At 48.4% G+C, this 22310-nt stretch overlaps 9 protein-coding genes across 9 annotated transcripts; 4 read left to right on the forward strand and 5 right to left on the reverse strand.

Annotated features, from left to right (window-relative positions):
- Nucleotides 1–344: 344 nt before the first annotated feature.
- Nucleotides 345–1647, reverse strand: ATNIH1004_004347 (uncharacterized protein; the record flags this gene model as incomplete). Its single annotated transcript, XM_033569017.1, has 2 exons — nucleotides 345–374; nucleotides 430–1647. 2 exons carry the CDS (start codon nucleotides 1645–1647, stop codon nucleotides 345–347), a joined length of 1248 nt encoding a protein of 415 aa, XP_033427823.1.
- Nucleotides 1648–2384: 737 nt separating this feature from the next.
- Nucleotides 2385–3688, forward strand: ATNIH1004_004348 (transcription factor IIF subunit TFG2; the record flags this gene model as incomplete). Its single annotated transcript, XM_033569018.1, has 4 exons — nucleotides 2385–2651; nucleotides 2731–2995; nucleotides 3067–3245; nucleotides 3305–3688. 4 exons carry the CDS (start codon nucleotides 2385–2387, stop codon nucleotides 3686–3688), a joined length of 1095 nt encoding a protein of 364 aa, XP_033427824.1.
- A 373-nt stretch (nucleotides 3689–4061) lies between these two features.
- Nucleotides 4062–5683, forward strand: ATNIH1004_004349 (CCCH zinc finger protein; the record flags this gene model as incomplete). Its single annotated transcript, XM_033569019.1, has 3 exons — nucleotides 4062–4107; nucleotides 4166–4876; nucleotides 5298–5683. 3 exons carry the CDS (start codon nucleotides 4062–4064, stop codon nucleotides 5681–5683), a joined length of 1143 nt encoding a protein of 380 aa, XP_033427825.1.
- A 270-nt stretch (nucleotides 5684–5953) lies between these two features.
- On the reverse strand, nucleotides 5954–7693 carry ANK2_1 (Ankyrin-2; the record flags this gene model as incomplete). The annotated part of the gene is made up of 1 exon (XM_033569020.1): nucleotides 5954–7693. One exon carries the CDS (start codon nucleotides 7691–7693, stop codon nucleotides 5954–5956), a length of 1740 nt encoding a protein of 579 aa, XP_033427826.1.
- Nucleotides 7694–7933: 240 nt separating this feature from the next.
- On the reverse strand, nucleotides 7934–8368 carry ATNIH1004_004351 (uncharacterized protein; the record flags this gene model as incomplete). Its single annotated transcript, XM_033569021.1, has 1 exon — nucleotides 7934–8368. The coding sequence occupies one exon, from the start codon at nucleotides 8366–8368 to the stop codon at nucleotides 7934–7936; it is 435 nt and encodes a 144-aa protein (XP_033427827.1).
- Nucleotides 8369–8451: 83 nt separating this feature from the next.
- Nucleotides 8452–9904, reverse strand: ATNIH1004_004352 (uncharacterized protein; the record flags this gene model as incomplete). Its single annotated transcript, XM_033569022.1, has 7 exons — nucleotides 8452–8814; nucleotides 8866–9263; nucleotides 9312–9394; nucleotides 9450–9539; nucleotides 9587–9610; nucleotides 9660–9736; nucleotides 9782–9904. 7 exons carry the CDS (start codon nucleotides 9902–9904, stop codon nucleotides 8452–8454), a joined length of 1158 nt encoding a protein of 385 aa, XP_033427828.1.
- A 1383-nt stretch (nucleotides 9905–11287) lies between these two features.
- ATNIH1004_004353 (uncharacterized protein) lies at nucleotides 11288–12421 on the forward strand (the record flags this gene model as incomplete). Its single annotated transcript, XM_033569023.1, has 5 exons — nucleotides 11288–11296; nucleotides 11343–11447; nucleotides 11506–11730; nucleotides 11784–11926; nucleotides 11983–12421. The coding sequence occupies 5 exons, from the start codon at nucleotides 11288–11290 to the stop codon at nucleotides 12419–12421; spliced, it is 921 nt and encodes a 306-aa protein (XP_033427829.1).
- A 415-nt stretch (nucleotides 12422–12836) lies between these two features.
- ATNIH1004_004354 (uncharacterized protein) lies at nucleotides 12837–13396 on the reverse strand (the record flags this gene model as incomplete). Its single annotated transcript, XM_033569024.1, has 3 exons — nucleotides 12837–12890; nucleotides 12958–13191; nucleotides 13265–13396. 3 exons carry the CDS (start codon nucleotides 13394–13396, stop codon nucleotides 12837–12839), a joined length of 420 nt encoding a protein of 139 aa, XP_033427830.1.
- A 1976-nt stretch (nucleotides 13397–15372) lies between these two features.
- Nucleotides 15373–16846, forward strand: ATNIH1004_004355 (C1 family peptidase; the record flags this gene model as incomplete). The annotated part of the gene is made up of 3 exons (XM_033569025.1): nucleotides 15373–15411; nucleotides 15495–16355; nucleotides 16412–16846. The coding sequence occupies 3 exons, from the start codon at nucleotides 15373–15375 to the stop codon at nucleotides 16844–16846; spliced, it is 1335 nt and encodes a 444-aa protein (XP_033427831.1).
- Between the last annotated feature and the right edge of the window lie 5464 nt (nucleotides 16847–22310).

The raw sequence follows: 22310 nt of genomic DNA on the forward strand, positions 1-22310 counted from the left end.
ACTACTATTTGGACAATAGTCGTTCACTTGCGTAGTTGGGTGATTTTGACCGTCGACAGACACTGTCTGCTATAGGTGGTTCCCGCCTGAACTCCACGTTCTGTATGTCACTTTCTTCGTTGTATAGGTTTTGGCAGGGGATTCCCACCCCTGGAGTCATTGCATTGCGACCGGCATACTTTCGTCTTGCAGCTGCATAGTGTCGCACAGACGTATAGACGTGGACAATAATTCCCTTAGTTTAATGTATACAAGAATACAATTACTACGGTATTGCATTACTTGCTGGATACTGATAAATAATCGCTATAACAGTAGTTCATTTTTCGTTAAACCTTTTGTTCTTAATGTACTGTCTGTCCAGCAGCGAACTCCTACACCAAGAAAATGGTTAGCATCTGACATCTTAACGGTCATGAGCGTTCTCACCGGAAAAGCATCCGTAATACTGGTCGCTACCCTTTCCACATCCTCTGCGAGTCCCTGCACCCCAGCATCCCACTGTCGAATATGTCTTCCGGTAGCAGCTGTGCCTGATTGAAAGTAGATCACGCCTGCAATTTGGTCAATGCTACCGCTCAGTCGGCCCTGCTCCACCATCCGCGCCGCATACGTCTCGGCCTTCTCGCCCGCCGTTAGATCCCCGCTTCTCTCGAGTCCCAGGATGGCCCCCAGGGCATCGGTGGTGATATTCTCATATAGTTTGCTGGCGGCCACCAGGTTATGCTCGACCACCGCTTTGTCGAGCACCGTGGTGCCGTCGGCGGTCTGGGCGAGTTGATGCGGTGCCAACCGCTCCGAGAACGCTGCAACTTCCGCAGGGGTGAGTAACCGGTCAAGAAACATCTTCTCCAGGATACTGAACTCCTCCACAGAGGTGGCCCGGTCATCTTTATAGAGCGTGGCCAGGGACCGGGAACGTTGGGGGCCAGCGGGGCCTAGGACGGCGCACCGAATCGCAGCTGCCAGAGCTTGCAATCGATCACTCTCGTCCACCCCCGCCGCCAAACTGACGTTGAAATATTCCTGGCTGGCATCTAGAAACCGTCGCCGGGCATCCAGGATGCGGGCTTGGGAGAGCTTGAAATGCAATTTTAACTCGTGGTCCTCGATCTTGCTGGGAAGGTTTTTGATGCGGTTCAAAAATGCCTCCGCAGTGGTAGTGTCATCCTCTTCCAGGTATAGTCGCACAATCCGGATCCATAACCGCACCTTGGCTGCGTCTGAGACAAGCCGTTGCGAACTGTCGATATGGATCCCCTGCAGCGCTCGCGCAGCGGCACTATATTCTTCCTGCGACTCGTATGCATCTGCCAGTAGCTCTCGGAGCTGAGAGTCCTGCTCTTCGATGGAGGTGGATCGGGACTGGAGAAGAGTGACGGCGTGTTGGCCGACTTTGATCTTGGTTTCTGAATCGAGTTTTCGGAGCACGTCGATGAACGAGTCGAGTATGGGGCGGGCGGCGACAATGCTGATGTCTTCATTCAAGACGGAATCGAGATAGAAAATGAGATCCTGGGCCAGCTGCTCTTCGGACGCTGTCGATACGACGTTGGCAAGAAGGTCACTGTAGAGCTGTAGTTTGTTCTGGGGGTTGGCCGATGCCTCGATCTCCGCCAGAGCAGAGGTGATCTTCTGCGATGCCATGGGGGGTTAATTTGAGAGTCGAGTAGAGATAGTATTTGTCAGGTTCTCGTGTAGGAAAAGAGGGTTGTCATCTGTGAGTGGGATGGGATTACAGGAAGAAGCACTGCGGGCACGAGAAGAGAAGCTTGGCTTATCGATAAGGGAGACTTGTGCGACCGCAACCTCCCTTGTTTATATCAATTTTGGGTTCTCCTTTACTCTGATTCTAGCCTTCTCTCTCTCTTTATTATGCTAGTACATGAAATGATAATAAATGGGAGTGTTCCGTTCCTCTATATATATTGATTATGAATTGTGTTTTCTGTCCTCGTAGTATATCGCAGTTGCTTGGGCCATGACCCAAATGCCATGTTCTGGGAGTTCAACAGGGCAGTGAGATCTTCTCCGACAGAGTTACCTATAAATTTCTACCTAATCTAGATATCTTATCTTCTTTCGTCCTAAATTCACTACATCCTGGCCTCAGTCTCCGACAGTTTTGCATTGTTGATATTCCTTGGACTGTCAGCGGGTAATGTTGCCGTCACCGCCTACCACATTTGTTGTGACCCGTGGGTTGCCCTTCTTAGTGGGTTCATGGCGAGATCTTCATCACGTCACTTGCCCACGCCTTCCCTGTTGTGCTGATTGTCAGTCCTTGCACCACCGGGATCTTTGGTTACTTCGATCGCGTGGATTGGTGCCTTTCATCTGGAAAGTTCTCGAGTCTCTCGCGCCGGTTTTGGTGGTTTGGCGCCATGGTTCCTCCATTGAAGCAGGACCCCGACGCCTCGACACCCTACGTTAAATCTGACCCGGATAACAAAGATGCTGTTCTTGCGGATATAGATGACGAGGATCTGTATGAGGATGCTGGGGATCTGGACTTTTCGAACGCGGCGCAGCACATATGGATGTCGCGCATCCCCCGTTCGCTATGGGAACACTGGTCGAAATTTGATGACGATGAAGAGATTCAGATTGGAACGGTGAGGATAGAGGGCCAGTCCAATGATATCAAACGGGTATGATTCCCCCCACTGTGTTACAAATTGTCTGGCCGTATCTCTTGCAGCCGGTCTAACATGTGTCGTTGTCCTTCAGGTCAGTTTGCGCATCAATGAGCGCGAAGATAACCGTGACATCCCCAAAGACTATATCCTGCAGCGACAGACGCTCAACGCGGAGAATACTTCCCACTCCACCCAAAACACTTATGTTTTTACCGAGAAGGACATTGCGGGCCAGGAGGGTCGCATGGTTGTCTTTGGAGAGGCACGGTCGGCATTGTACGAGGCCATGAAGCGAGACGCTCGGAAAAAGGAGAGAAAGAGGAAATGGGAGCCTTATGTGCGAAGGACTATTGCTAGTATGTGTCTCCTCCATGAAAGAAGGATGGTGGTGATGCTTACCTGACGACAGAACAAACCGCTCTTGTAGGGAGTGTTAGCGAAGAGTTTAACTGCCTTCCGGTCGAGAATGCCGAGTTTGAACAGCTATCCACGAAGAAGGCCCTGGAAGCGCTAAAACCGAAGCGTGAAACTGTTTTCATCGATAAAGTCCCGGGAAAGCTACTCCAGCACAGGAATACCTTGCCTGGAGAGAAAGGGGCCTTTGTGGTGAGTGCTAGCCTGTTGTACACAGTTGCACCATTAAGACTATCTAACATTGTATGCAGCAAGCAACAAGACCCACCAAACTCAAACCGCAGGAAAACAAGACCACGCGTATGCCGCAAAACGAATTATTGGATCTTATCTACCAGTGCTTCCGAGAGTACAGGTACTGGCCGTTTAAGGCCCTCAAGGGCCGACTTCGACAGCCTGAGGCGTATCTTAAACAGACCCTTGAATTGGTTGCTCACTTGGTTAAATCCGGGGATTTCGCCATGACCTGGGAACTCAAGCCGGAGGCCAAAGAGAGCAGCTACGCAAAGGCTTGGGCGTACGGAGACGCCAAAGAAGAGCTCGCACCCGGCACTGACTACAACTTTGACGAGGCGTCTGAAGAGGAGGCTTCTGGCATGGATAATGACGATACACAGTTTGAGAATGTTGCCTGATTGCCTGAAGATGGTGAAATATCTGTAGCATATGCACGGTCATGGCGTCGATTCTGGGATTTTGGGTGACATTTTAAAGGGTGCCTGGAGTTGTTTGAGGACTTAGATAATTGAAGTATATCGTACATGTCGATAGCAAACAAATATGCCTGCTTTTTCTTGTGAACGAAGTTTATCCCGCCATTGTGTGTATGAAGACAGTCTTCGGTATCGATGGCTGTAGTCGAACCCATGCACGTGACCAGATATTCCGCCACAAGTCGATCCCCGTCAACATCACCGCTCTACTAACCTTCACCTCCCAACTAAAACAGACAAGATTTCAGTCGATGTGAACACTTAGCATCATTTGATTTACTATCCTTAGGCTAGAATGACTGAAGACCAGGATCTAATGGCCAAGATTAGCCAGCTCGCTGGTGAGCATCAGGTTGTCCGTCGTCTCACTTGATCACCATCACTAACCACCTCGTCTAGGCCAGATCAATAAGCATAAAACCCAGACCTCCCAATCACCAGCTCCTTACAGTGATTATCCTCATTCAGGTCCCTTCGTATCGCGTCATGCTGCCTCTCGAGGGCGCCCTGGTTGGGCGCCATATCGCGGACGGCCATACGCGCGGGGTCGCGCTCGCGCTGGAGCATCCCACCGTCACCGTACCCTCATTCTCAACAACGCAGGAACGTCGGGCACTCCCCAGAGCTCCACCCCTTCTGTTGGCGCTGCTTCAGATAACGATGGCGAGAGTCGATCGGTAACTCCAAGCGGATGGGTTGCCAAACATGACCGCCATATGCAGCTGATTAACTCGGCCATTTACGACAAAGAGGCCCAGGCGCGAGCTAAGGCGATGGAAGAGAGTCGTAAAGCAAAGGCGCTGAAAAAGGCGCAGATTGAACAGGCTAAAGTGCTGCGTTATGCACAGGGTCTTGATAGAACATATCCCCCGAGCGCGACCGTTCCTCAGGCATCCGCTGCCGCTGAACCGTACCACGTTTACCTGAATGACATACCCTTTCGCGTTTCACGCGGTGGGGGCAAACTGATTCGATTATCTGGTGCGACTTTCATTGGCGCCACGCTGTCCAAGCGGGCTGGCTTACTGTCAATAGGAGATCCGATTACCGCCAACACCACCCCAAAGCGGGTGACGGTTGCTGGCGTGACATTTGTGCGTAGCAAGAACGGTAACCTTCATCGTCTTGGCGCAGTCACTTCAAGAAGGTGACGGCTTCCCCCTATAATTAGCGGATCGAGGTGCTCACCGTATTGCAGAAGGCCCACTATAGCCCGGAAGAATGAGCTTTGCAGGAGATTCTCCACGACTGGTACCGATGCTTTCTTTTCCTATAACAAGCGGCGGATTCCTTGGTCCCGACGTTTAATTCTTAAGACAGGGCTGATGGAGTATGTCTGGTTATTTAGGAACGTGCTACAAGGGGCCGTCTTGCCTCTACATTCACGACCCAAATAAAGTGGCTATGTGCAAGGATTTCCTTCAAACAGGTAACTGCAGCGCTGGTATATGCTGCGATCTCTCCCATGAGCCTTCGCCCCACCGATCCCCCACTTGTATGCATTTTCTTCGAGGTCGCTGCGTCAACCCAGAGTGTCGATATGCCCATATCCGTTTGACCCCTGGGGCACCGGTGTGCCGGGATTTCGCCAACCTGGGTTACTGTGAGAAAGGGGCCGAATGCGACCAGCGGCATGTTCATGAGTGTCCGGACTATGCCAATACGGGCGTCTGCAATAAGAAACGGTGCCGGCTGCCTCATGTTGACCGCGCTGGACAGATCCGGAAGAACACCGCTCATAGAACTGATGCTCTTAATGGCGACGATGAGGAGTCGGATGCTTCCAGTGAGGATGAGGAGTATGACGAAATCGACTCGGACGATGTTGACTCGGACGAGCTCGATGAGGAGCCGGAACTCATTGAGGGAGCCGGCAATGGCGATCTCTTGCCACAGCAGGATTTCATCCATTTCTAGCTGTACGTACATACTAACTGCAGATCCTTAGCGTAATCGACATTGGTTGGGGGAAACAAGGTGAACCAACCAGGTAGCCGCATGGACATCTACATGTCTTGCGGACTGGTTGATTTGGTGAAGATACCCATACAGCGTGTTTTGCAGTTCTTTCATTGGATTCGAATTGGCAGTGGGCATGATCCACCTAGGATAGACAGCGGTTATCATTAGATTGACTGACAATGGACTGGTTCTATTCACTCCTACCAGAGAGACTATATTCCTTTCTCATGCCCCGTATTCAACCAGCACTGATTCTACAGCCTCATCTGCTCTGTCGACGGCCCAGCGCCGCAAAGTTCGCCCATTTCTCTTCTCGTGCGGATTGGCGCCGTATTCCAGCAACTGTCTCATCTCCTCCGGGGAGCCCTTGGCCATGGCAATAAACAACGGCGTATTTCCGTAGCGATCGGCAAGATTCGGATCTGCTCCCTTCTCCAGCAGCAGTCGCGTATAGACCCGTGGCGACTTGATAATGGCTCCCGTCAGAACCGGCATCGCTCTTCTGTATGCTCTGGTATTCGGATCCGCGCCTGCATCGAGCAACGCGTGGACGATTTCCTCGTATCCCATATTGAGAGCCCATGCAAGCACCGGCACGAGCTTGAACTTGCGCAGTCTGCCCACCGCGTTGGCGTCTGCCCCATTCTCCAGCAACAGTCTCACCATCGCAGTTTCGTTCTTCTGCACCGCGCGATACACCAGCGGCGAATGTTGCGTCTTCAGATGCGGATCAGCTCCCCTTGCCAGCAACTTCCGAGCCATCGTCTCGTTCCCTTGCTCCACGACATGCCAAAGGGGACTCTTTCCCTCGCGATCACATCGATTCACATCAGCTCCATAGTCCAGCAGCAGATTCACGATTTCATCATGTCTCTGCCGAGTCGCAATCCCCAACGGCGTCGTACGATTCGCATCCCTCGGATCATCCAACTCGACATTCGCCCCTCGCGTAAGCAACATCTTCACCATCGCGGTCTTCCCACGTCGACACGCCCACCACAGCGGCGTGCAGTTGTTCTCATCCCGCGTCTCTATCTGCGCCCCGCGATCCAGAAGCATCGTCGCCGAATCCATACTCCCGAACCAGACCGCACACGTTAGCGTCGTTCGACCCCATCGGTCTTTCCCCTCTATTTCATCCCCTGCGTCGAGGAGGAGACTCGCGATCTGCACGTTGTCTCTCTTAACCGCTTCATACAGCGCCGTGTGCATATCCCTATCACGATTCATAAACTCGACACCTAGATCCAACAACGTTTTAACTGCATCGATATGCCCAGACCGCGTCGCTACTTTCAGCGCTGTATCTCCCCAGTACGTCCTGCGGTTTGGATCGACCCCGTTCTCAATCAAGATTCGCAGAGCACCGGGATGGCCGCCTCCCGCCGCCACATGGATCGTATCATACGAGGTAGAAGCAGAGGAAGAGGAATTATGACACCCTCGGGCCCCATAACGCAGCAAAACTCGCATCGTCTCCATATGCCCATTCCTTGCAGCGATATCCATCGCCGAGCGCCCAGCCCCATTCACAGTGTTAGGATCCGCGCCGTGATGCAGGAATAGGTCCACAATCTCGACATGTCCTACCGCCGACGCGATGATAAGTGGAGTCGATAATTTATCCAGATCATCATCCCCCCGACCGACTAGGCTCTGTACATGGGCGCTTAATCGAGCATATCGGGCCTGAAAATCAGATTCAGATTCCGTGAGGGATCCCCCTGTGGTGTGGATGTCTGCATTCTCCTCGAGGAGGGCCTGCGCCAGGGACGTGTAGCCGTGCGTCGCGGCCCAGAATAACGCCGTGCTGTGGGATTCGACTATGTTGCGTCGGTAGAGGTGACGGATTAGATATTGGTAGAGAGGGCGTGTTGTTTGACAGAGAGAGTTTACGTCTCTGCTTGGTAGTTGGTCCGCGATTTTGTAGATGATTTCGTTTGGGAGATAGAGTAAAGTTGGCATTACTGTATATGATTTATGAGATGTGGATAGTGTTCGAGTGATAAGATTATTGTTTACTATTTAGTTGTGTAAAAGAACTCGTAGGTTGAGATTTATGGTCTATTCGTATTCTTATGACTCAAATGAAGCACAGCCCCATCGTGTCTGATTAGACAAATTTGTATTGTAATTGTCCTATAAGACCGACGCAGATCCCAATCTTAGGGCTAACTTATATAAACCTTTAAATAATACTCTCTATCAAAACGTTTCAATAACCGGCCCCTGGTAGATCTTCCTCGCCCTAAAAGCATAATACACCAGCGCAATAATCACCGTCCCAAACGTCCCCACAACACTATAATTCATCGTATCATATTTCACAGTCGCCTCGGTGGGCCAGAAACTAAAGAAGACCACGATGATGATGTACACGATGGCGGAAGCATTGACCGCGATACCGAAGATGCCTGGAACATGGAATGGACCCCAGACCAGCGGCGCCCCGGGAGTATTCACGATCATGTCTTCACGTTCGATGGTGTCGCGGATATCTCCCTGCACGCGACGGTAGAAAAGGAGGGTTGCGACGGAGAGGTAGGAGAGGTACAGACCGGAGACAGCCATGGAGACGATGTCGTTGAGGGCGACGCTGGAGCCGATGTTGATCAGGCCCAGGAGACAGGCTACTGTCATTGTGAAGATGACGGAGTAGATTGGGATGGAGGAGGTGGGTGAGACCTGTTAGTTTATTATTTTTTTTTTTTTTCTTGTTAGTGTTATGTGATGGCAAGAGGGTGGGTGCAGCTTGCCTTGCTCCAGAGTCTCCATCCAGGGATTCCACGGTCTCTCGCGAAAGACCAGAACTGTCGCGATGTAGCGGCTAACATGCCAATCGTGGCGCAGATCCCGATGATTAATAGGATGGCTATCATGGTGAGAGTGCCTGACTTCGAGCCAGTAGCCTGGTAGAATATCTGCATGAAGGGGTAGCCTGTAGGTGTTTCAAGCGCAGCGCTGAGGTCGCCCATGCAGAAGAGCACGGCGAGTAGCATGCCGAATCCGAGACTGCCGTTGATAATGACAGTCATCATAATGGCGCGTGGGATAGTCAAGGAGGCGTTTTGCACCTCTTCGGCCATCTATATTACGTTTTGGTGACAGATTCAGCTGTGTTTAATGGATGAACTTACGTGGACTGCGGCATCACCGCCTGAGAAAGCAAATATTCCACCTTGCATACCGAGGAAGAACACAATTCCATTTGATGACCAGCCACCTTCATTAGTCCAGGTCGTAAAGACCTCTCGAGCGGTCTTGTGGTCCGCCATGTAAGTTATAGGGATTAGAATGGCTAGGAAACCAAGGATGTGGAGTACGAGGACCAGATTCTCCAGACGGGGCAAGAACTTTCCACCGATCAGATTGACACAGAGACCTACGAAAACAGAGGCCCACATGATGAGGGTTCCTTGGTAGGGCTGGGCGTTGTAGTTCTCATGGGCTAGAATGGCAGCTCCTTGGATCTCCGTTCCGCTGAGAAACGCCGTGGATGCGAAAGCTGCTTGCCAGCCGATAACTGTGAGCCAGCCTATGGAGGATTAGTACCTGTATAAGTCAATGGCAGGACGGAGCATACCTGTGATATAGCTAAGGAACTTCATACAACTCGAGGGTGCAAGCATTGCGCACCAGTGGTATTGCCCACCGGAGGTGGGAGCCCTAAGCAGTTAGAAGGTTGTATTTATGGCGCAAATAAATAGTGACATCAACTTACATGGAAGATAATTCTGCGAGGAGGAGGAAACAGCATCCTGTTCCGATCCATGCAAAGATGTATCCATAGACTGCTGTGGCAGGTCCTCCACTGGAACTTCTTAGCCGATACATAGTCATCACCATGTGAAAACTCACTTTTCCATTGGAATCAAAAAAGTGCTATTCATTCATTAGTTTTGCTCAGTATACATCGCACAAGAAATCATACTCAAGCAATCCTTCCCATGTCGCAATGATGGTGCAACTGAATCCGAGAATCGACAAAACACCGAAATTTCGCTTGGACTATGTTTAGAATTGAGAGACTCTATTTGGGATATCCATATTCACCTTCAACACTGCTTTCTTCCCAACCCGTGCCAGATCCAGCTCATCGCGATCCTTGGTACTCGGCACTTGCCCGACCTCATGGAGGGTTTGGGCGGCTCTGTTTTTCATCTCATACCAAGCCATGTTGAACGAGGTCTCCAGCGCAGCATTGAACGACAAGCAGAATTGGGAAATCTGTAGGGAAATTTGCAGTAGGTAATGGAAATGGACCGTGGGGCCGACAGAAGTTTCGGGGGATAAAAATGTTTTCCCTGAAGGGAGCCATTGCCCAATTCAACCCGATATAGCCATGGCAAGGAGTCAAGGGCTCAAGAGGATTCAGTAACAATTTTCCGTTACAATGGGCCTTCTGGTGCACTGTCAGGCCAAGATGCAGGGAATAACCTGCCTAGATGTGCGAGCGACCAGACAGCGAGTGCGACAGCCATCGACAGGGCAGGAATTAATTTGATCAGGACTTCGCATGTTACTCTGGCGGACGTCGCATCCACCCTCAGACACCTTGGCCAACAGGTTGTATCGCTAGTAGGGATCCGAGCCTCGAGAAGCATTCGGAATGTGCAGCCACACATGCATCAGATAATCTAGTTTGAGGTTTCGGAGATTTTCAGCTCGTTTAGATGCACAAGTTGCGTGGCCTGGTCCATTGAACCCCTGCACCACTTGTAAATAGCGTCCTACGCCGCTCTCCGCATTGGGATTCGTTCTCCTCCCCGCCAAGAAATGGCGTTCAGCGTCTGGCCGAATTTGTCTTTCTTTTACTCCGCTTAAATATACCACTATCTGGGTTGCATGCGCCCGTCTGGACATGGGTTGTAGGGGGTCTGATCGGGGTTGCGAGTGTTCTCTTTGTTCTGGAGACGATGTGGCAGTTAGTGTTACTACCCAAATCAATTAACAGTGAGAGACTAACCGCACATACGGAGTACAGAGTTAAAAAAAAAAGAAAATTATATATCTATTATCTTTATTATCTTTCTTGCTTTTTTCTCCCCCTTAAAGAGGCGAGCTTCAGAGATTCATATGGAGCAATAGTATGGATACGAACCCTGTACTATATAATGAGAGAAATATAGTAAGTAACCTGCGAAGTGGACAGGAACAACATCCCTGGCCAGGAATGGACGAACCGATCCCAAAGAGAGTTCTTTAGAACGCTAAAAGGAAATGATTTTGCCAAGTTCAAAGAAAATACGGAGTAGTGGCTGTCGATGCTAGTCCAAGTGCAATGGACTTATTAAGGTCATGACTCTGTCTTTGTTATACCCACCGTACGACCCAGTCCTGACATTCATGTAGTCGTCCCATATTGTCCCATTGTTATAGATTATTCACCCTTTGAATGGTAATGGCATGATGACCAGGTTTGCAGAGGACAGTTGGAATCCTGCCGTCAATATCACAACATGGTTCCTTATGAGTGCAACCATTCTTTGTGTCTTTTGTCGGCTCACAACAAAATGGTTGATCTTCAGAAAACTGACTGGCGATGATTTATTGGTCATCATGTCCCTGGTGAGTACGGATAGGCCGGAATAGTCTAAGGATGCTGACATGCTAGGCATTCTGCGTGGGAAACACTATTGCTATATCCATCGCCACTGCAAATGGCTATGGAGATCGCACAGATACGGTGTTGAGGACACAGCGAGATGCAGTAATGAAGGTAACAATAACCCCAGAAAGTACCCTCGGCTAATGCACTAATTCCTGCTTGCCATAAGTCCCAATACGCAGCGACGCTGCTCTTCATCCTAAGCATCTCATTCTCCAAACTGTCCATGACATGCTTCATCCAAAGTCTTAGCCCTGCAGCACGAGATCGCATCCTTGCTCATGTTGTTCAGGGATTAGTAGTGGTGACTGGATTAATCGCTTTTTTTGGATCAGCTTTCCGATGCCATTTTCCGAGGACATGGGATTACATGTGTAAAGAATGCGTCAGCGAGGTATGCGTCTCTCATAGTAACCTTTCATGGTGATCTACACTCATTCATCATAGACCGTCTGGACCATATTCATCGCTGTCACGAATATGATCTCTGATGCCCTCATCATCACTCAGTCTATACTCCTAGTCGTCAACATCCAGGCGGCCTTCAAGAAAAAGGCCCTCTTCGCAAGCATCTTTCTTCCTCGTATTTTGTTCGTCTCTTTATTTTCCTTATACTTCATAACCCTAGGTGATACTAATTTATTAGCGTCATCACTGCAACATTATGCCAGCTTATTCTCGCCCTCAAAACTCACCCGGTCACCGATCCATTCACCGAAACTTCTACCACCACGATTTGTATGGAAGTTACCCAGTCCCTGAGTATCATCACCGCATGCTGGGCCCAGCTAAAACCCTTCCTCGAACGTATCCGATTCAATGCATTCAGCCTCCAAGGCACTGAATACTCCAAAACGGTATCCAGCAAGGCGTCGAGAACGGAACTCTCGCAGCTCAGATCAAAGGAGTCGTATCTTATGTCAGTGCAGGGGTTTGTGTCTTCTTCGATTCAGAATTCAAAGACAATAGCTTTGGCGGCAAAAATGCCCGAGTGGGACTCGGGGAGTCAGTCGAACGAGGCGCGTATCATTCGCCAGACGAGGATGTTTTCAGTTACTGAGGTACATTCAGATTCTAGTACATAACGTGGGTAGATTGTTTTCTAGTGTGAAAGGAAACATTGATCTTACACTCTATAGATTTCAATATTCAGTCCACAACTCTTATAAACGCGTCTTAGATTATATTCAGTACTAGGTCTGATATATAAGCAAAGAATATTTTGTATTCATAGATTTTGGCTCTGCCTCTGGTTGTTTAATGAACTGAACGAACTATATAATGAAGAGATAATATTTACGATTATGTATTGAAGTAATCTAGAGCCGATCATGTCAAAGGATATTTACCTAGCAAACGGTATTTTTCCTACGTTTCAAATAATTATCATCAATAGTGTCCAATAATGGCAAGATCTAATTATCACTGCACTCCTATAACCGCTGTATTCATCTACTAACGCTATATACTACATCAACCAAAACAGTATACCAAAACAACTCAAGCAATTTGGACAGACTGTTCCAATGTCTGCAGCATAGGGAACGGTCCAGCCTGAGTTCAAACCATCGTCAGTATATACGGAGTACTATATCAAGACCAAGCATCGACCAGTACTTACCCCAACAAGCGCCACATGCGCCACGCCGATCACTGCTTTGCCCGCTCCGACCGACTTGGGAACAGTCACCGTAAAGTTCTGGTACGGAGGAAGACTGGCCTCATGGTATACGGGTTTAAACGGTCCATTGTACAGGATGTGCCCCATCACATCCTTTGGGTCCCGACAGGGAGAGTCCGCGCAAGATTGGATCCCAATAACGACTGCGACCTCTTCGGAGCCGGTCAGGGTATTCTAAAATAGATGTTTAGCAACGATAGGATAGGATTTCACGGTAAGTATAGCAGAAGGCAGGGCGAGCACTTACAGGACGTTGAACTTGAACGACAAGGTTATTAGCACCTGCTTGGATGGACTCCTGTGCCTTAGGCAGTCCGATTGCTGCATTTTGCGCAAGGGCGCCGGCGGTCAATGAGGCGAGAAGAAAAAGAGTGTTCATTATGCAGGATGGAAGAGTGGATTTGATTCGATGTGACTGGAATATATTTATCTGCAGATGCTGTTCTGTCTATGTTGTGATGCAAGAAAGATGCGGGTATTTATAATTGAGGCAGTCGCAGGGGATGCAACAGTGTACGTATATGGACCTCGGAGGATGGGACGCCTGTTTCACTTTGCATTGACATATTGCAACGCAACGCTAAAAATAAATTCTGGATGGCCTCATCTGCATATCCCAAGTCAGGCAAACTGAGACATTGGGAGAGGATTACACATATGGATGGAGAGGAAGCCACTCCGAGATGCAGAGAATCTAAGACATGGTGGGAAAAGGAGCCGACAACCCCCTGGATTGGCCCGGTGGATGTTCTTCGGTCACTGTTCGGGATTAACTTTGGGTGACCATGGAAAGGACGGTTGCGCGTGGCCTTTTGGATGAGAAAGTGTGGTCTTTTTCGCTGAAAAACAAAAGTTGCATTAATGCACCCAATGGAAAATCAGCCGTACGCCTAACTATACATACCTACTTTCTCTTTAACAAGGTCTTGACAGTAGGCTTCTTTCTTTCTGCCACTTTCTTTATTATTTTTATTTCTTGCCGCTAGTAATACTACACTTCCCCATTTTATAGTTAGCCTTGAAGCTTAGCTACCAAAAAAGCTTGGTTTGTCGAATTTCTAAATATGGCAATTGTCCTTATATGTAACAAATAATCTTAATATTAGATACAGTGATAGCCAGATTAAAGTATGCGGGCGAAAAGAAAAGTTTCCTTTTATCTATGCGGTTTCTAGAATATGCTATTATTTATGTAGAGTACCTACTAGCGCTACAATCTCGCTCAACTGGAGAGCGATCTTCCTTTCCCTGTCCATATCTTGAGCATGTGCCTGGTTCATCCTCAATTAGCGGGCTATGATGCTCAAAGATTCTCTTTATCTTAAGACTGATCAAGCGCTTGGTAGTAACTTAAGTGAAGAGCGCAATTAGCTTCGCAAAATACTAGAAGTGCTCCTATTCATAAACTTTGAGAGAGCCGGCTACCCTATATAGCTGCATTATGTTGGCTTTGACAACGGGAGTACTCTGGAGTCTGTCACAAATTGGCTTGCCAATATACTGAGTATAATGGCTCACTAGCCCGTCAGTGCCGGCTGGACGCAGGACTAGATAGATAGGACAGCTTCTTTGTTTTGTAACAAGTCCAGAAATACTACGGTGCAACCATGCGCTCGAGGTGGACGAACTGGGAGTCGAAACAGACGTTCCTTGGGGGTTATTGACCCGTTAGCCATTGCACTATTCGAATAGTCTTATTCAGAAGAAATATTTGAAATTGGAAGATTTAGCATGAACTTGTAAGAATAGCTTATCTAGTGTTCGAGAGCATATCGCAACGCAACACATGGGACATATTCAGCGACCTGCAACATATACTAGTTAGCTCGTGCTAGTGGCAAATGAAATCAGAGGCTACAAATGGCTCGAGATTAAAGACCTTGTGGATTATAATCCGCATTGCAGTGAGAAGTTGGGATGATCCCTCACAGAATGACGCAGGGATGGATCCGTCCTGCTCCGCCCCTCTTTGACCTCCACACCGACTCTCGATCGTTCCTCCCCACTTCTACTCCTTCCGTCCATGAGCACCTTGCGAGCACCTCATATTCTAATACCCAGTCGTCCCCTCTAAGGGTACAACTGTTCCGTGGTCAAAATGGGTTTAAGCTATTCAGCTCCTCGTCCAACTGACGAGGAAAAGGCCCGTCGCGAGTCAGCGGCAGCCATGACATTGAGACAGCTGGTCTCCGGCAGCACGGTGGAGGGGCAAGATGAAGCCGATGAAGCTCGTATATCACCCTACTCGTTGCTTCTTGTCTATCTGCAGCTGAGAGAGGGTGAAGTTCGGCGCTGATAAATATAGCCCCTCCTTACAGCGCTCGAGAGCGAGCAACAATCCTATCCATTTCACAGATGAGAGGATGGGAGGATACCCTGCTATGCGATCCTAAGGTACCGGAATTCACTACCCCGTACATTTTACGCTTCACGCATGAGTATCACAGACTGACTACCTACCCACCGGAGCACCATAGAACCGACTAGCAATTTCGAGCCTGGCGAAAAGCCCATACTCGCAAGTCCTCACCAGCCAGGCGGCGGTAAGGTCCGACATCCAGGTATTCAACGTCTGCATTCCTCTGGAAGGCGCCCCAATAACCAATCAACGCTCTTCGGGCCGTTGCTGGCTCTTCGCAGCGACTAATATCTTCCGCGTGCCGCTCATGAGGAAATACAACATTTCCGAGTTTGAGCTCAGTCAGGCATACCTCTTCTACTGGGACAAGATCGAGAAGGCCAACTGGTTTTTGGAGAAGATAATAGAAACTGTCAACGAGGACGTGTCTAGTCGATTGGTGCAAAAACTCCTGGAAGATCCGGTAACGGACGGAGGACAGTGGGATATGCTGGCTAACATCGTGCAAAAGTATGGCCTAGTGCCGCATGCAATTTACCCGGATACCTTCAATGCCCAAAATAGTAGTAAGATGAACTGGTTGATCACTGCGAAGCTGCGCGAGCAGGGATTGGTGTTACGGCGATTGGCGAAGAGCCCGAGTGCGAAGGAACGAGAAACGCTGGCAGAGACCAAGGAGGCGTTCCTGCAAGAAATTCATGGTCTGGTCACCATCATGCTGGGTCCCCCACCCAACCCTAAGGAACCATTTGTTTGGCAGTACTACGATGCCAATGGACGGGCTCAGGAAATATGCGAAACCCCACGAGCATTTGCCAGACAGGCCACCGTGCAACTGAACCGTGCTGAAGTTAACCCCAATAGAATGTTGAGCTTAGTCAATGATCCGCGCAACGAGTATGGCCGTCTTCTGACGGTAGACAAACTTGGAAACGTGGTGGAGGGACGTCCTATTACATACATCAATGTAGACCTGAAGGTAAGTTTCATTAATTGCCGTATTAGTTTCAACCGTGCCTAAAACAGTACACCTAGACAATGAAATCAGCCGCCATTGCAATGCTTCGAGCGGGACATCCCATCTTCTTTGGATGTGACGTGGGCAAGTTCTACGACGCCAACCTAGGAGTCATGGATACCGAACTGCTGGACCTCGCACTGGGGTTCAATGTTACACTGGGTATGAACAAGGCGAGCAGGCTGGAAACCGGAGAGTCATCCATGACACACGCCATGGTACTAACCGGAGTGCACATCGAAGGAAACAAGCCTGTTAGATGGCGAGTACAGAACTCCTGGGGGGAAACTGTTGGAGACAAGGGCTGGTTTGTCATGTCCGATCGATGGATGGATGAGTATACGTATCAAATGGTCGTTGATTCCCGGTTTGTTTCCAAGGAGGTGCAAGATATTCTGGGCCAGAAGCCAAAGGTCCTGCCTCGATGGGACCCGATGGGCGTCCTGGCATGATAGTAGGCAGATCCTGGTATTAACTATGGTTGCGTTTCTAACGATATTTTAATTTGTTTCGTCCCTCCATTCTGAGTCGAGCCATAACGCAGATGTTTGATTGTCTCTCCAAAATACGGTTTCATCCACCAGGGTTTCCAAGCCAAACACGAGGCCATTTCAGTAGAGTAGCCATATAATGTAAGGCCACGAGGCTAAAGGTGTATCTCTCATCCCAGTGAGGTGCCACCGACCTAATGGTATGCAACGACGTTCCCATGTGACCCAAGCCTGTTCTGCAAGCTGTAGGTGCGTCCATGCCGGGTGTCCGTCCATCAGGAAGTCAGTGAGCGATCTGATCACCGTCTGTGCCTGATGACAGACATAACAATCATTGGCCTGATGACCATCATGGAGGGTTGGAAGACCCCACCCGCCAATAACAACCATTCCATCATCACCGATACTTCATCAAACCTAGGTAGTACTACTAAATATTGCCTACCCGACGAGACATTCCAGTGAGCTTTCTGGGGAAGGTGCGTCTGGAATCCGATAGGGAGAGAATCGAGGCATTATCGGCAGAGCCCACTATGTTAATTTGCGCTTTGATGGACACTACTACCACTTTCCACAGAGCTTCTCGCCCCCTTGACCGCTGTATGTATGTCTGTACGTACCACATGTACCAGGTACATAGCTAGTTGGGCTCGGGAGAGATTTTGACCTCGAACGAAACCTAGAGTAGTTATTGCGAAGCGATATCTATCTATGCTACTCCGTACCAGACGTATCAGCATTCGGTGGCTTACATATCCCTCCCCGCGGTGCCATGTACATCTCCACGGTTCCAAGCTTGCGGCATCTTGCGGCATCTGCTCGACCGAGAGCAGGCACGTTGATTCTGTACGACCAGCATTTCGTGCAGATTGGGCAACAATTGCATGATGCAGGAGAGTCTGAGAAGTCGATCTTGAGAAACAATGGCCCACAAATGTCATGGTTTGGAATTCTAGTTAGCAAGAGGCAGAGAAATGAGAATTTTTGTTTAAAATTAAGTTGTGGACAAAGTTCCTACTTGGTAACCACTAAGGTAAGTAGATGGAGCTCATCGTTTAGCAATACCTTACTCGGCTTCCGTGGACAAATTGCAGCAGAACTAAAGATCCATCTCTGTTAATACATGCATATCTGCTCCTGCATTTTTCCCTCACTAATCGAAACCGGTCCCACGGGCTCTCCACCGATCAAAATTGCGCTCTATAATTGGGTTAACGCCATCGTTCACCGCCACCAGACACCGTCATCGGAGGGGCTATTTCCTGGAATAGAAGAAGTATCTATCTATTGACTAAGAAGATAGGGTAAAAGAGATGAGAGACACCTGAAGAGGACTGAGGAATTATTCCCCGATTCCTATGCGGTGTGCCAATGCTTCTTCAGTGAGTTACTTTAGGTGTAGACTCGAATATCGGTCAACGATTTCTTTCATAAGAACTACACAAGTCGAAAGCTTTCCCGTAGCAGTGAATGGTTCCCCTTTCATGACATCCAACCTGTTTCAAAATGTGGAATTCAATCCGATTGGGCCGGTAAGCCTCGATGTTGTTGCCTTTGTTGTCTGTTCTTTGTTTATCTATCCTGAGGGATATGATCTTCCTACGAGAATATCAGGGTAAAAATAGGGACGGTTATAATAGTAACCACTGTTAATTCAGTGACTTGAAACTGTGGAATTACAGAGCAAGTAATTTTAGTTATTTTCCCTCTTCACGTTCTTTTCACTATTCATGGGATTGTCACGAATACTGATCATGAAGAGGATCAAATCGACCTTAGTGAGAACTAAGGACGTACCTATCTACGCCATCCGACCATCATAATTATCCAGTCCGTGAAACGTGGCATCAATATCAAGACATAGTCTCTGCCAGCCTCATTTTCTCTATTGACCATGGTTCTATTCCCGTCTGAAGAATGTACACATACTACCGAATCCGGTCTAGAGGAGACAGGGAGGGGCGGCCGAAGATGAAACAGCAGACTCCAAGTAGTGCATCCCAGATCCAGTAATCCTCTAGATGGTGAGGCTTCGAGAAGTCAGTTCAGAGAGTGAGTCATTCCTACAGCGCTGGGCATAGAGTAACTAAGTCTACTGCACTGGACGGTGGGTCTATCATTGTTTCATGATTTCATCTTATTGAAAGATTTACGGAGTACGCCGGTATTTCCCTATTCATTGTATGGAATAATGAAATACCTACGGAGGACTATGTGGTTCCGTCGTTGGTGCGCTGAGTACGCTTGACGGTCAAGGTTGGACTTGTGGAACTCGGTGCTTAATGGAGTAGTACTACCGAGTAAGCGGAATGGATTCAGGTACATGTTTAAGAAGACGTGATTGGGATCACCATCGTGGGATTTGGTTTAGTGTGTTGGGCTGAAAGATGAGTTTTATTTTATTTTATTTTTATCTGGATGCTGGGAGGAGTATGAGTCACAAAGCTGTGGTATAGTTACTATATACTTGCATGTCGAAGCAAGAGACCAAAGAGTATAATAGAGTTCATTATCATATCGAGTGGCTAGAGATAACGCAAGTAAGGGATGCCATATGGTAGTAACGGAGAATGGTGCATTGGAAGCCCCAAACCACCATCAATTCCATCTGCAGTCCGAGCGTTGGCGACGATGGCTGCTCTTTGGAAATCGAGTCATAACTACAAGAGCTCAACAATGACGTCGGATATGCTAGCAGGCTTCGACCCAAACTCGCCTCGTCTCTGCATGAGGACCAGACTGACCTGAAACCATCTGAGCAATAGCTCGATGGAGGTCATTTCCCGGTAAATGGGTACTACGACGGTTTGATGCAAAGAATAAAAAATAAAATTATAAAAAAAGCACTGATGCCTTACCTATTTTGAAACAGGGTCGTCCACCTCTACTTTCTTAGTAATTGCCACTGGTAACTCGGTTGATTACTCCGTTTTTGAAGACCAAGAGGGAGAGTAGTCGAATACAGTGATGCGTTAACGGACTTAGTTACGGTATCGGGCTGACTAACGGGATTGGGGGTGGCTAGTCAGAAGCCCCAAAAAAACAAAACAAAAAAATGGTTATGCACTTCTTCACATCCGGTCCATGTATCAATTGCGGTCTCTCCAGGCTGGTCTAGAATGGAATCCGATCCGTCTGCGCTCTCTCCAGGTTGGTCTTGCTTCCGCGGTGCATACTGTCATTATTAAGGAATCGGTGGGAGCATGGGCATGGGTATGGATCTAACCCAAACGGCAAAGGGGCCCTTCATCGGTGGATCACTGGATCACCAACGGGCCGGCCCTACTGTACCGTAGAATGGAGGAATGTACTGCGTCAGTACTCTGTAGGCAGGCGTGTGCAGGAGGAGACGGTAAGTCGACCCAGTGTATCCTACTGTTGGATCGTAAGAGATTAAGAGTTACTCAGGCTTCCTTCTAGGAGGCATCCGACCCATACATTGTAGGATCTGCTGATAGAACTTGAAGCAATCTCGTTCGAATCATCAGGATATCACACTCGGGGGGAATGATTGGTCATGCTGGACCGAGAGGACTGACTGGTTGATACAGTATTGTATGACATCTTGTCCATCTGATCAATGCCCCTCCCTTACTCCGTAGACAGGCGCGCCCGGTATGGGGTATGGATGGTACGGTCATGTAATCAGAACCACCCTATCCCAGGAGTCGATCATGGGATGATGGAATCTGACGGCGCGCACAGACGGGCTCCGTCTTTTTTTTTTTTTTTTTTTCGGGCATCATCCACGGCCAAGACCCCCAAGCCTTGAGGTAGATTGGTGAGAGTTCAGGTACTTACCAACTCTTGGGAAGAATGCCTGCGATCTCTAAGTCTGGGAGGAATCGTTCGATACCAATCATCCGGCTCCGTTTGTGATGGGGGATCTGTGCCTGAGTCAGGCTGATAGAATCCCTTCAAAGGAACGGAACGAGAGGTTGAAACATTGAGGGAGTATGCGGAAGAACTGATCACGGCCAAGACCAACCTGATTGGGAAAAGAGGGGAAACGGCCTATACACAGTACTGTAAGAAAGATGGATCTCGGGATGGCCTTGATAGGCTATCGATAAACAATCAATTGCCCCACCCGTAATCCATCATTCCAAGGTTCGGATACCGACCATCACTACTACCGATGAGAATTCAGTAATACTAGAAGGCATCAGCATTATGGGGTTCTCCTCTCCTTCTGGCAAGGGATGGATTAAATTGATTGGTGTTGTCGAACATCGGTATAGTTGAATTGCATATGCTGCGTAGGGATTTTAGATGCAATTAGGTGAAAGGCGGGGGAGTTTTTATCCTAGAAAGAAAGGGCAACAATATACCAGGAAGTACTCCGTACCTGGGAAGTACTATACACATATTACCCATTGCCAGCACAATCTACGGACTGGATAGGTAGGGAGTATGTACCACCTACCTCCGGAATCCACCGTCTAGATGCGCCGTACTTGTGGTCTGACAGGCATCATTGTGGCTAACTAATATCACCATCATTAATCGTCCAGGACAAAAGACAAAAGCACTGGACGAACAACCGCACAATGCTTAATCATCACAGGATAGCCGGCGCTGAAGGGACGTTCCCCTGCCAGATGCACGTCTGCCCAACGAAGCATCCAATGACCGGCGTTCGTTAATCTCGGGAGCCCTTAGAAATCCTCGCCTCGCCTTTTGGCTTTCCTACTGACCGCCGGATGAGTTGATGCCGTTTTGGCAATTAGTGTCGGCCTACTGGGTCTCTCTATGGGTAGGTTAAGGCCGATGGAGTTTCGTTTGTGGGATTTTATGGATCAATCCAGATGGTGGTTTATGGTTATTTTGGTTTTGGGGGTTATTTTATTTTATTCTGAGAAATCACAGTGAAGTAGTGTAGAATGTTACTCTTATGATGGCTATTTTATTTTATTTTATTTTATTCTAAATTTCGAATTTCATTCTTTCTTTCTTTCCTTCCTTTTTTTCTTTTTTCTTTTTTCTTTTTCTTTTTTCCATGGTTGATCAGTATTATCGGCTGTTAGTAGGAGAGAAGCTCTCATCGTTCCTAATTAAGATATATGGACATCCCCCTCCCTCGTCACTTGCTCTTTTTCCTCCATCATCAACTTTGAACTGCGCTTGAAACTCTCTTCTCGGGAGGCTTCTTTTTTTTGATCACAAGAGACCTCGACATTTTCCTCCTCTGCTTAGATACGATCTTCTTCTCCTCCCCTCCTACACAACTCCTCTATCTCGCCCTCTCTCCTCTACCTATTCTCTACCTTTCGTCGTTTTTCTTCTCTTCCTATCATCTATCTCCTCATCCATTTACTTCATCCACTCTATTCTTGTTACACCTGCTCCTTGGACTTTCCCCGATCTTCTTCTTTTCAACCAACCACCCAAACCCCGCACCTATTTTTATTTTTATTTTTTTTTT

This window comes from Aspergillus tanneri (genome assembly GCF_003426965.1).
Source record: "Aspergillus tanneri strain NIH1004 chromosome Unknown AapTan_3_pilon_pilon_pilon, whole genome shotgun sequence".
In the NCBI taxonomy this organism is placed as follows: domain Eukaryota; kingdom Fungi; phylum Ascomycota; class Eurotiomycetes; order Eurotiales; family Aspergillaceae; genus Aspergillus; species Aspergillus tanneri.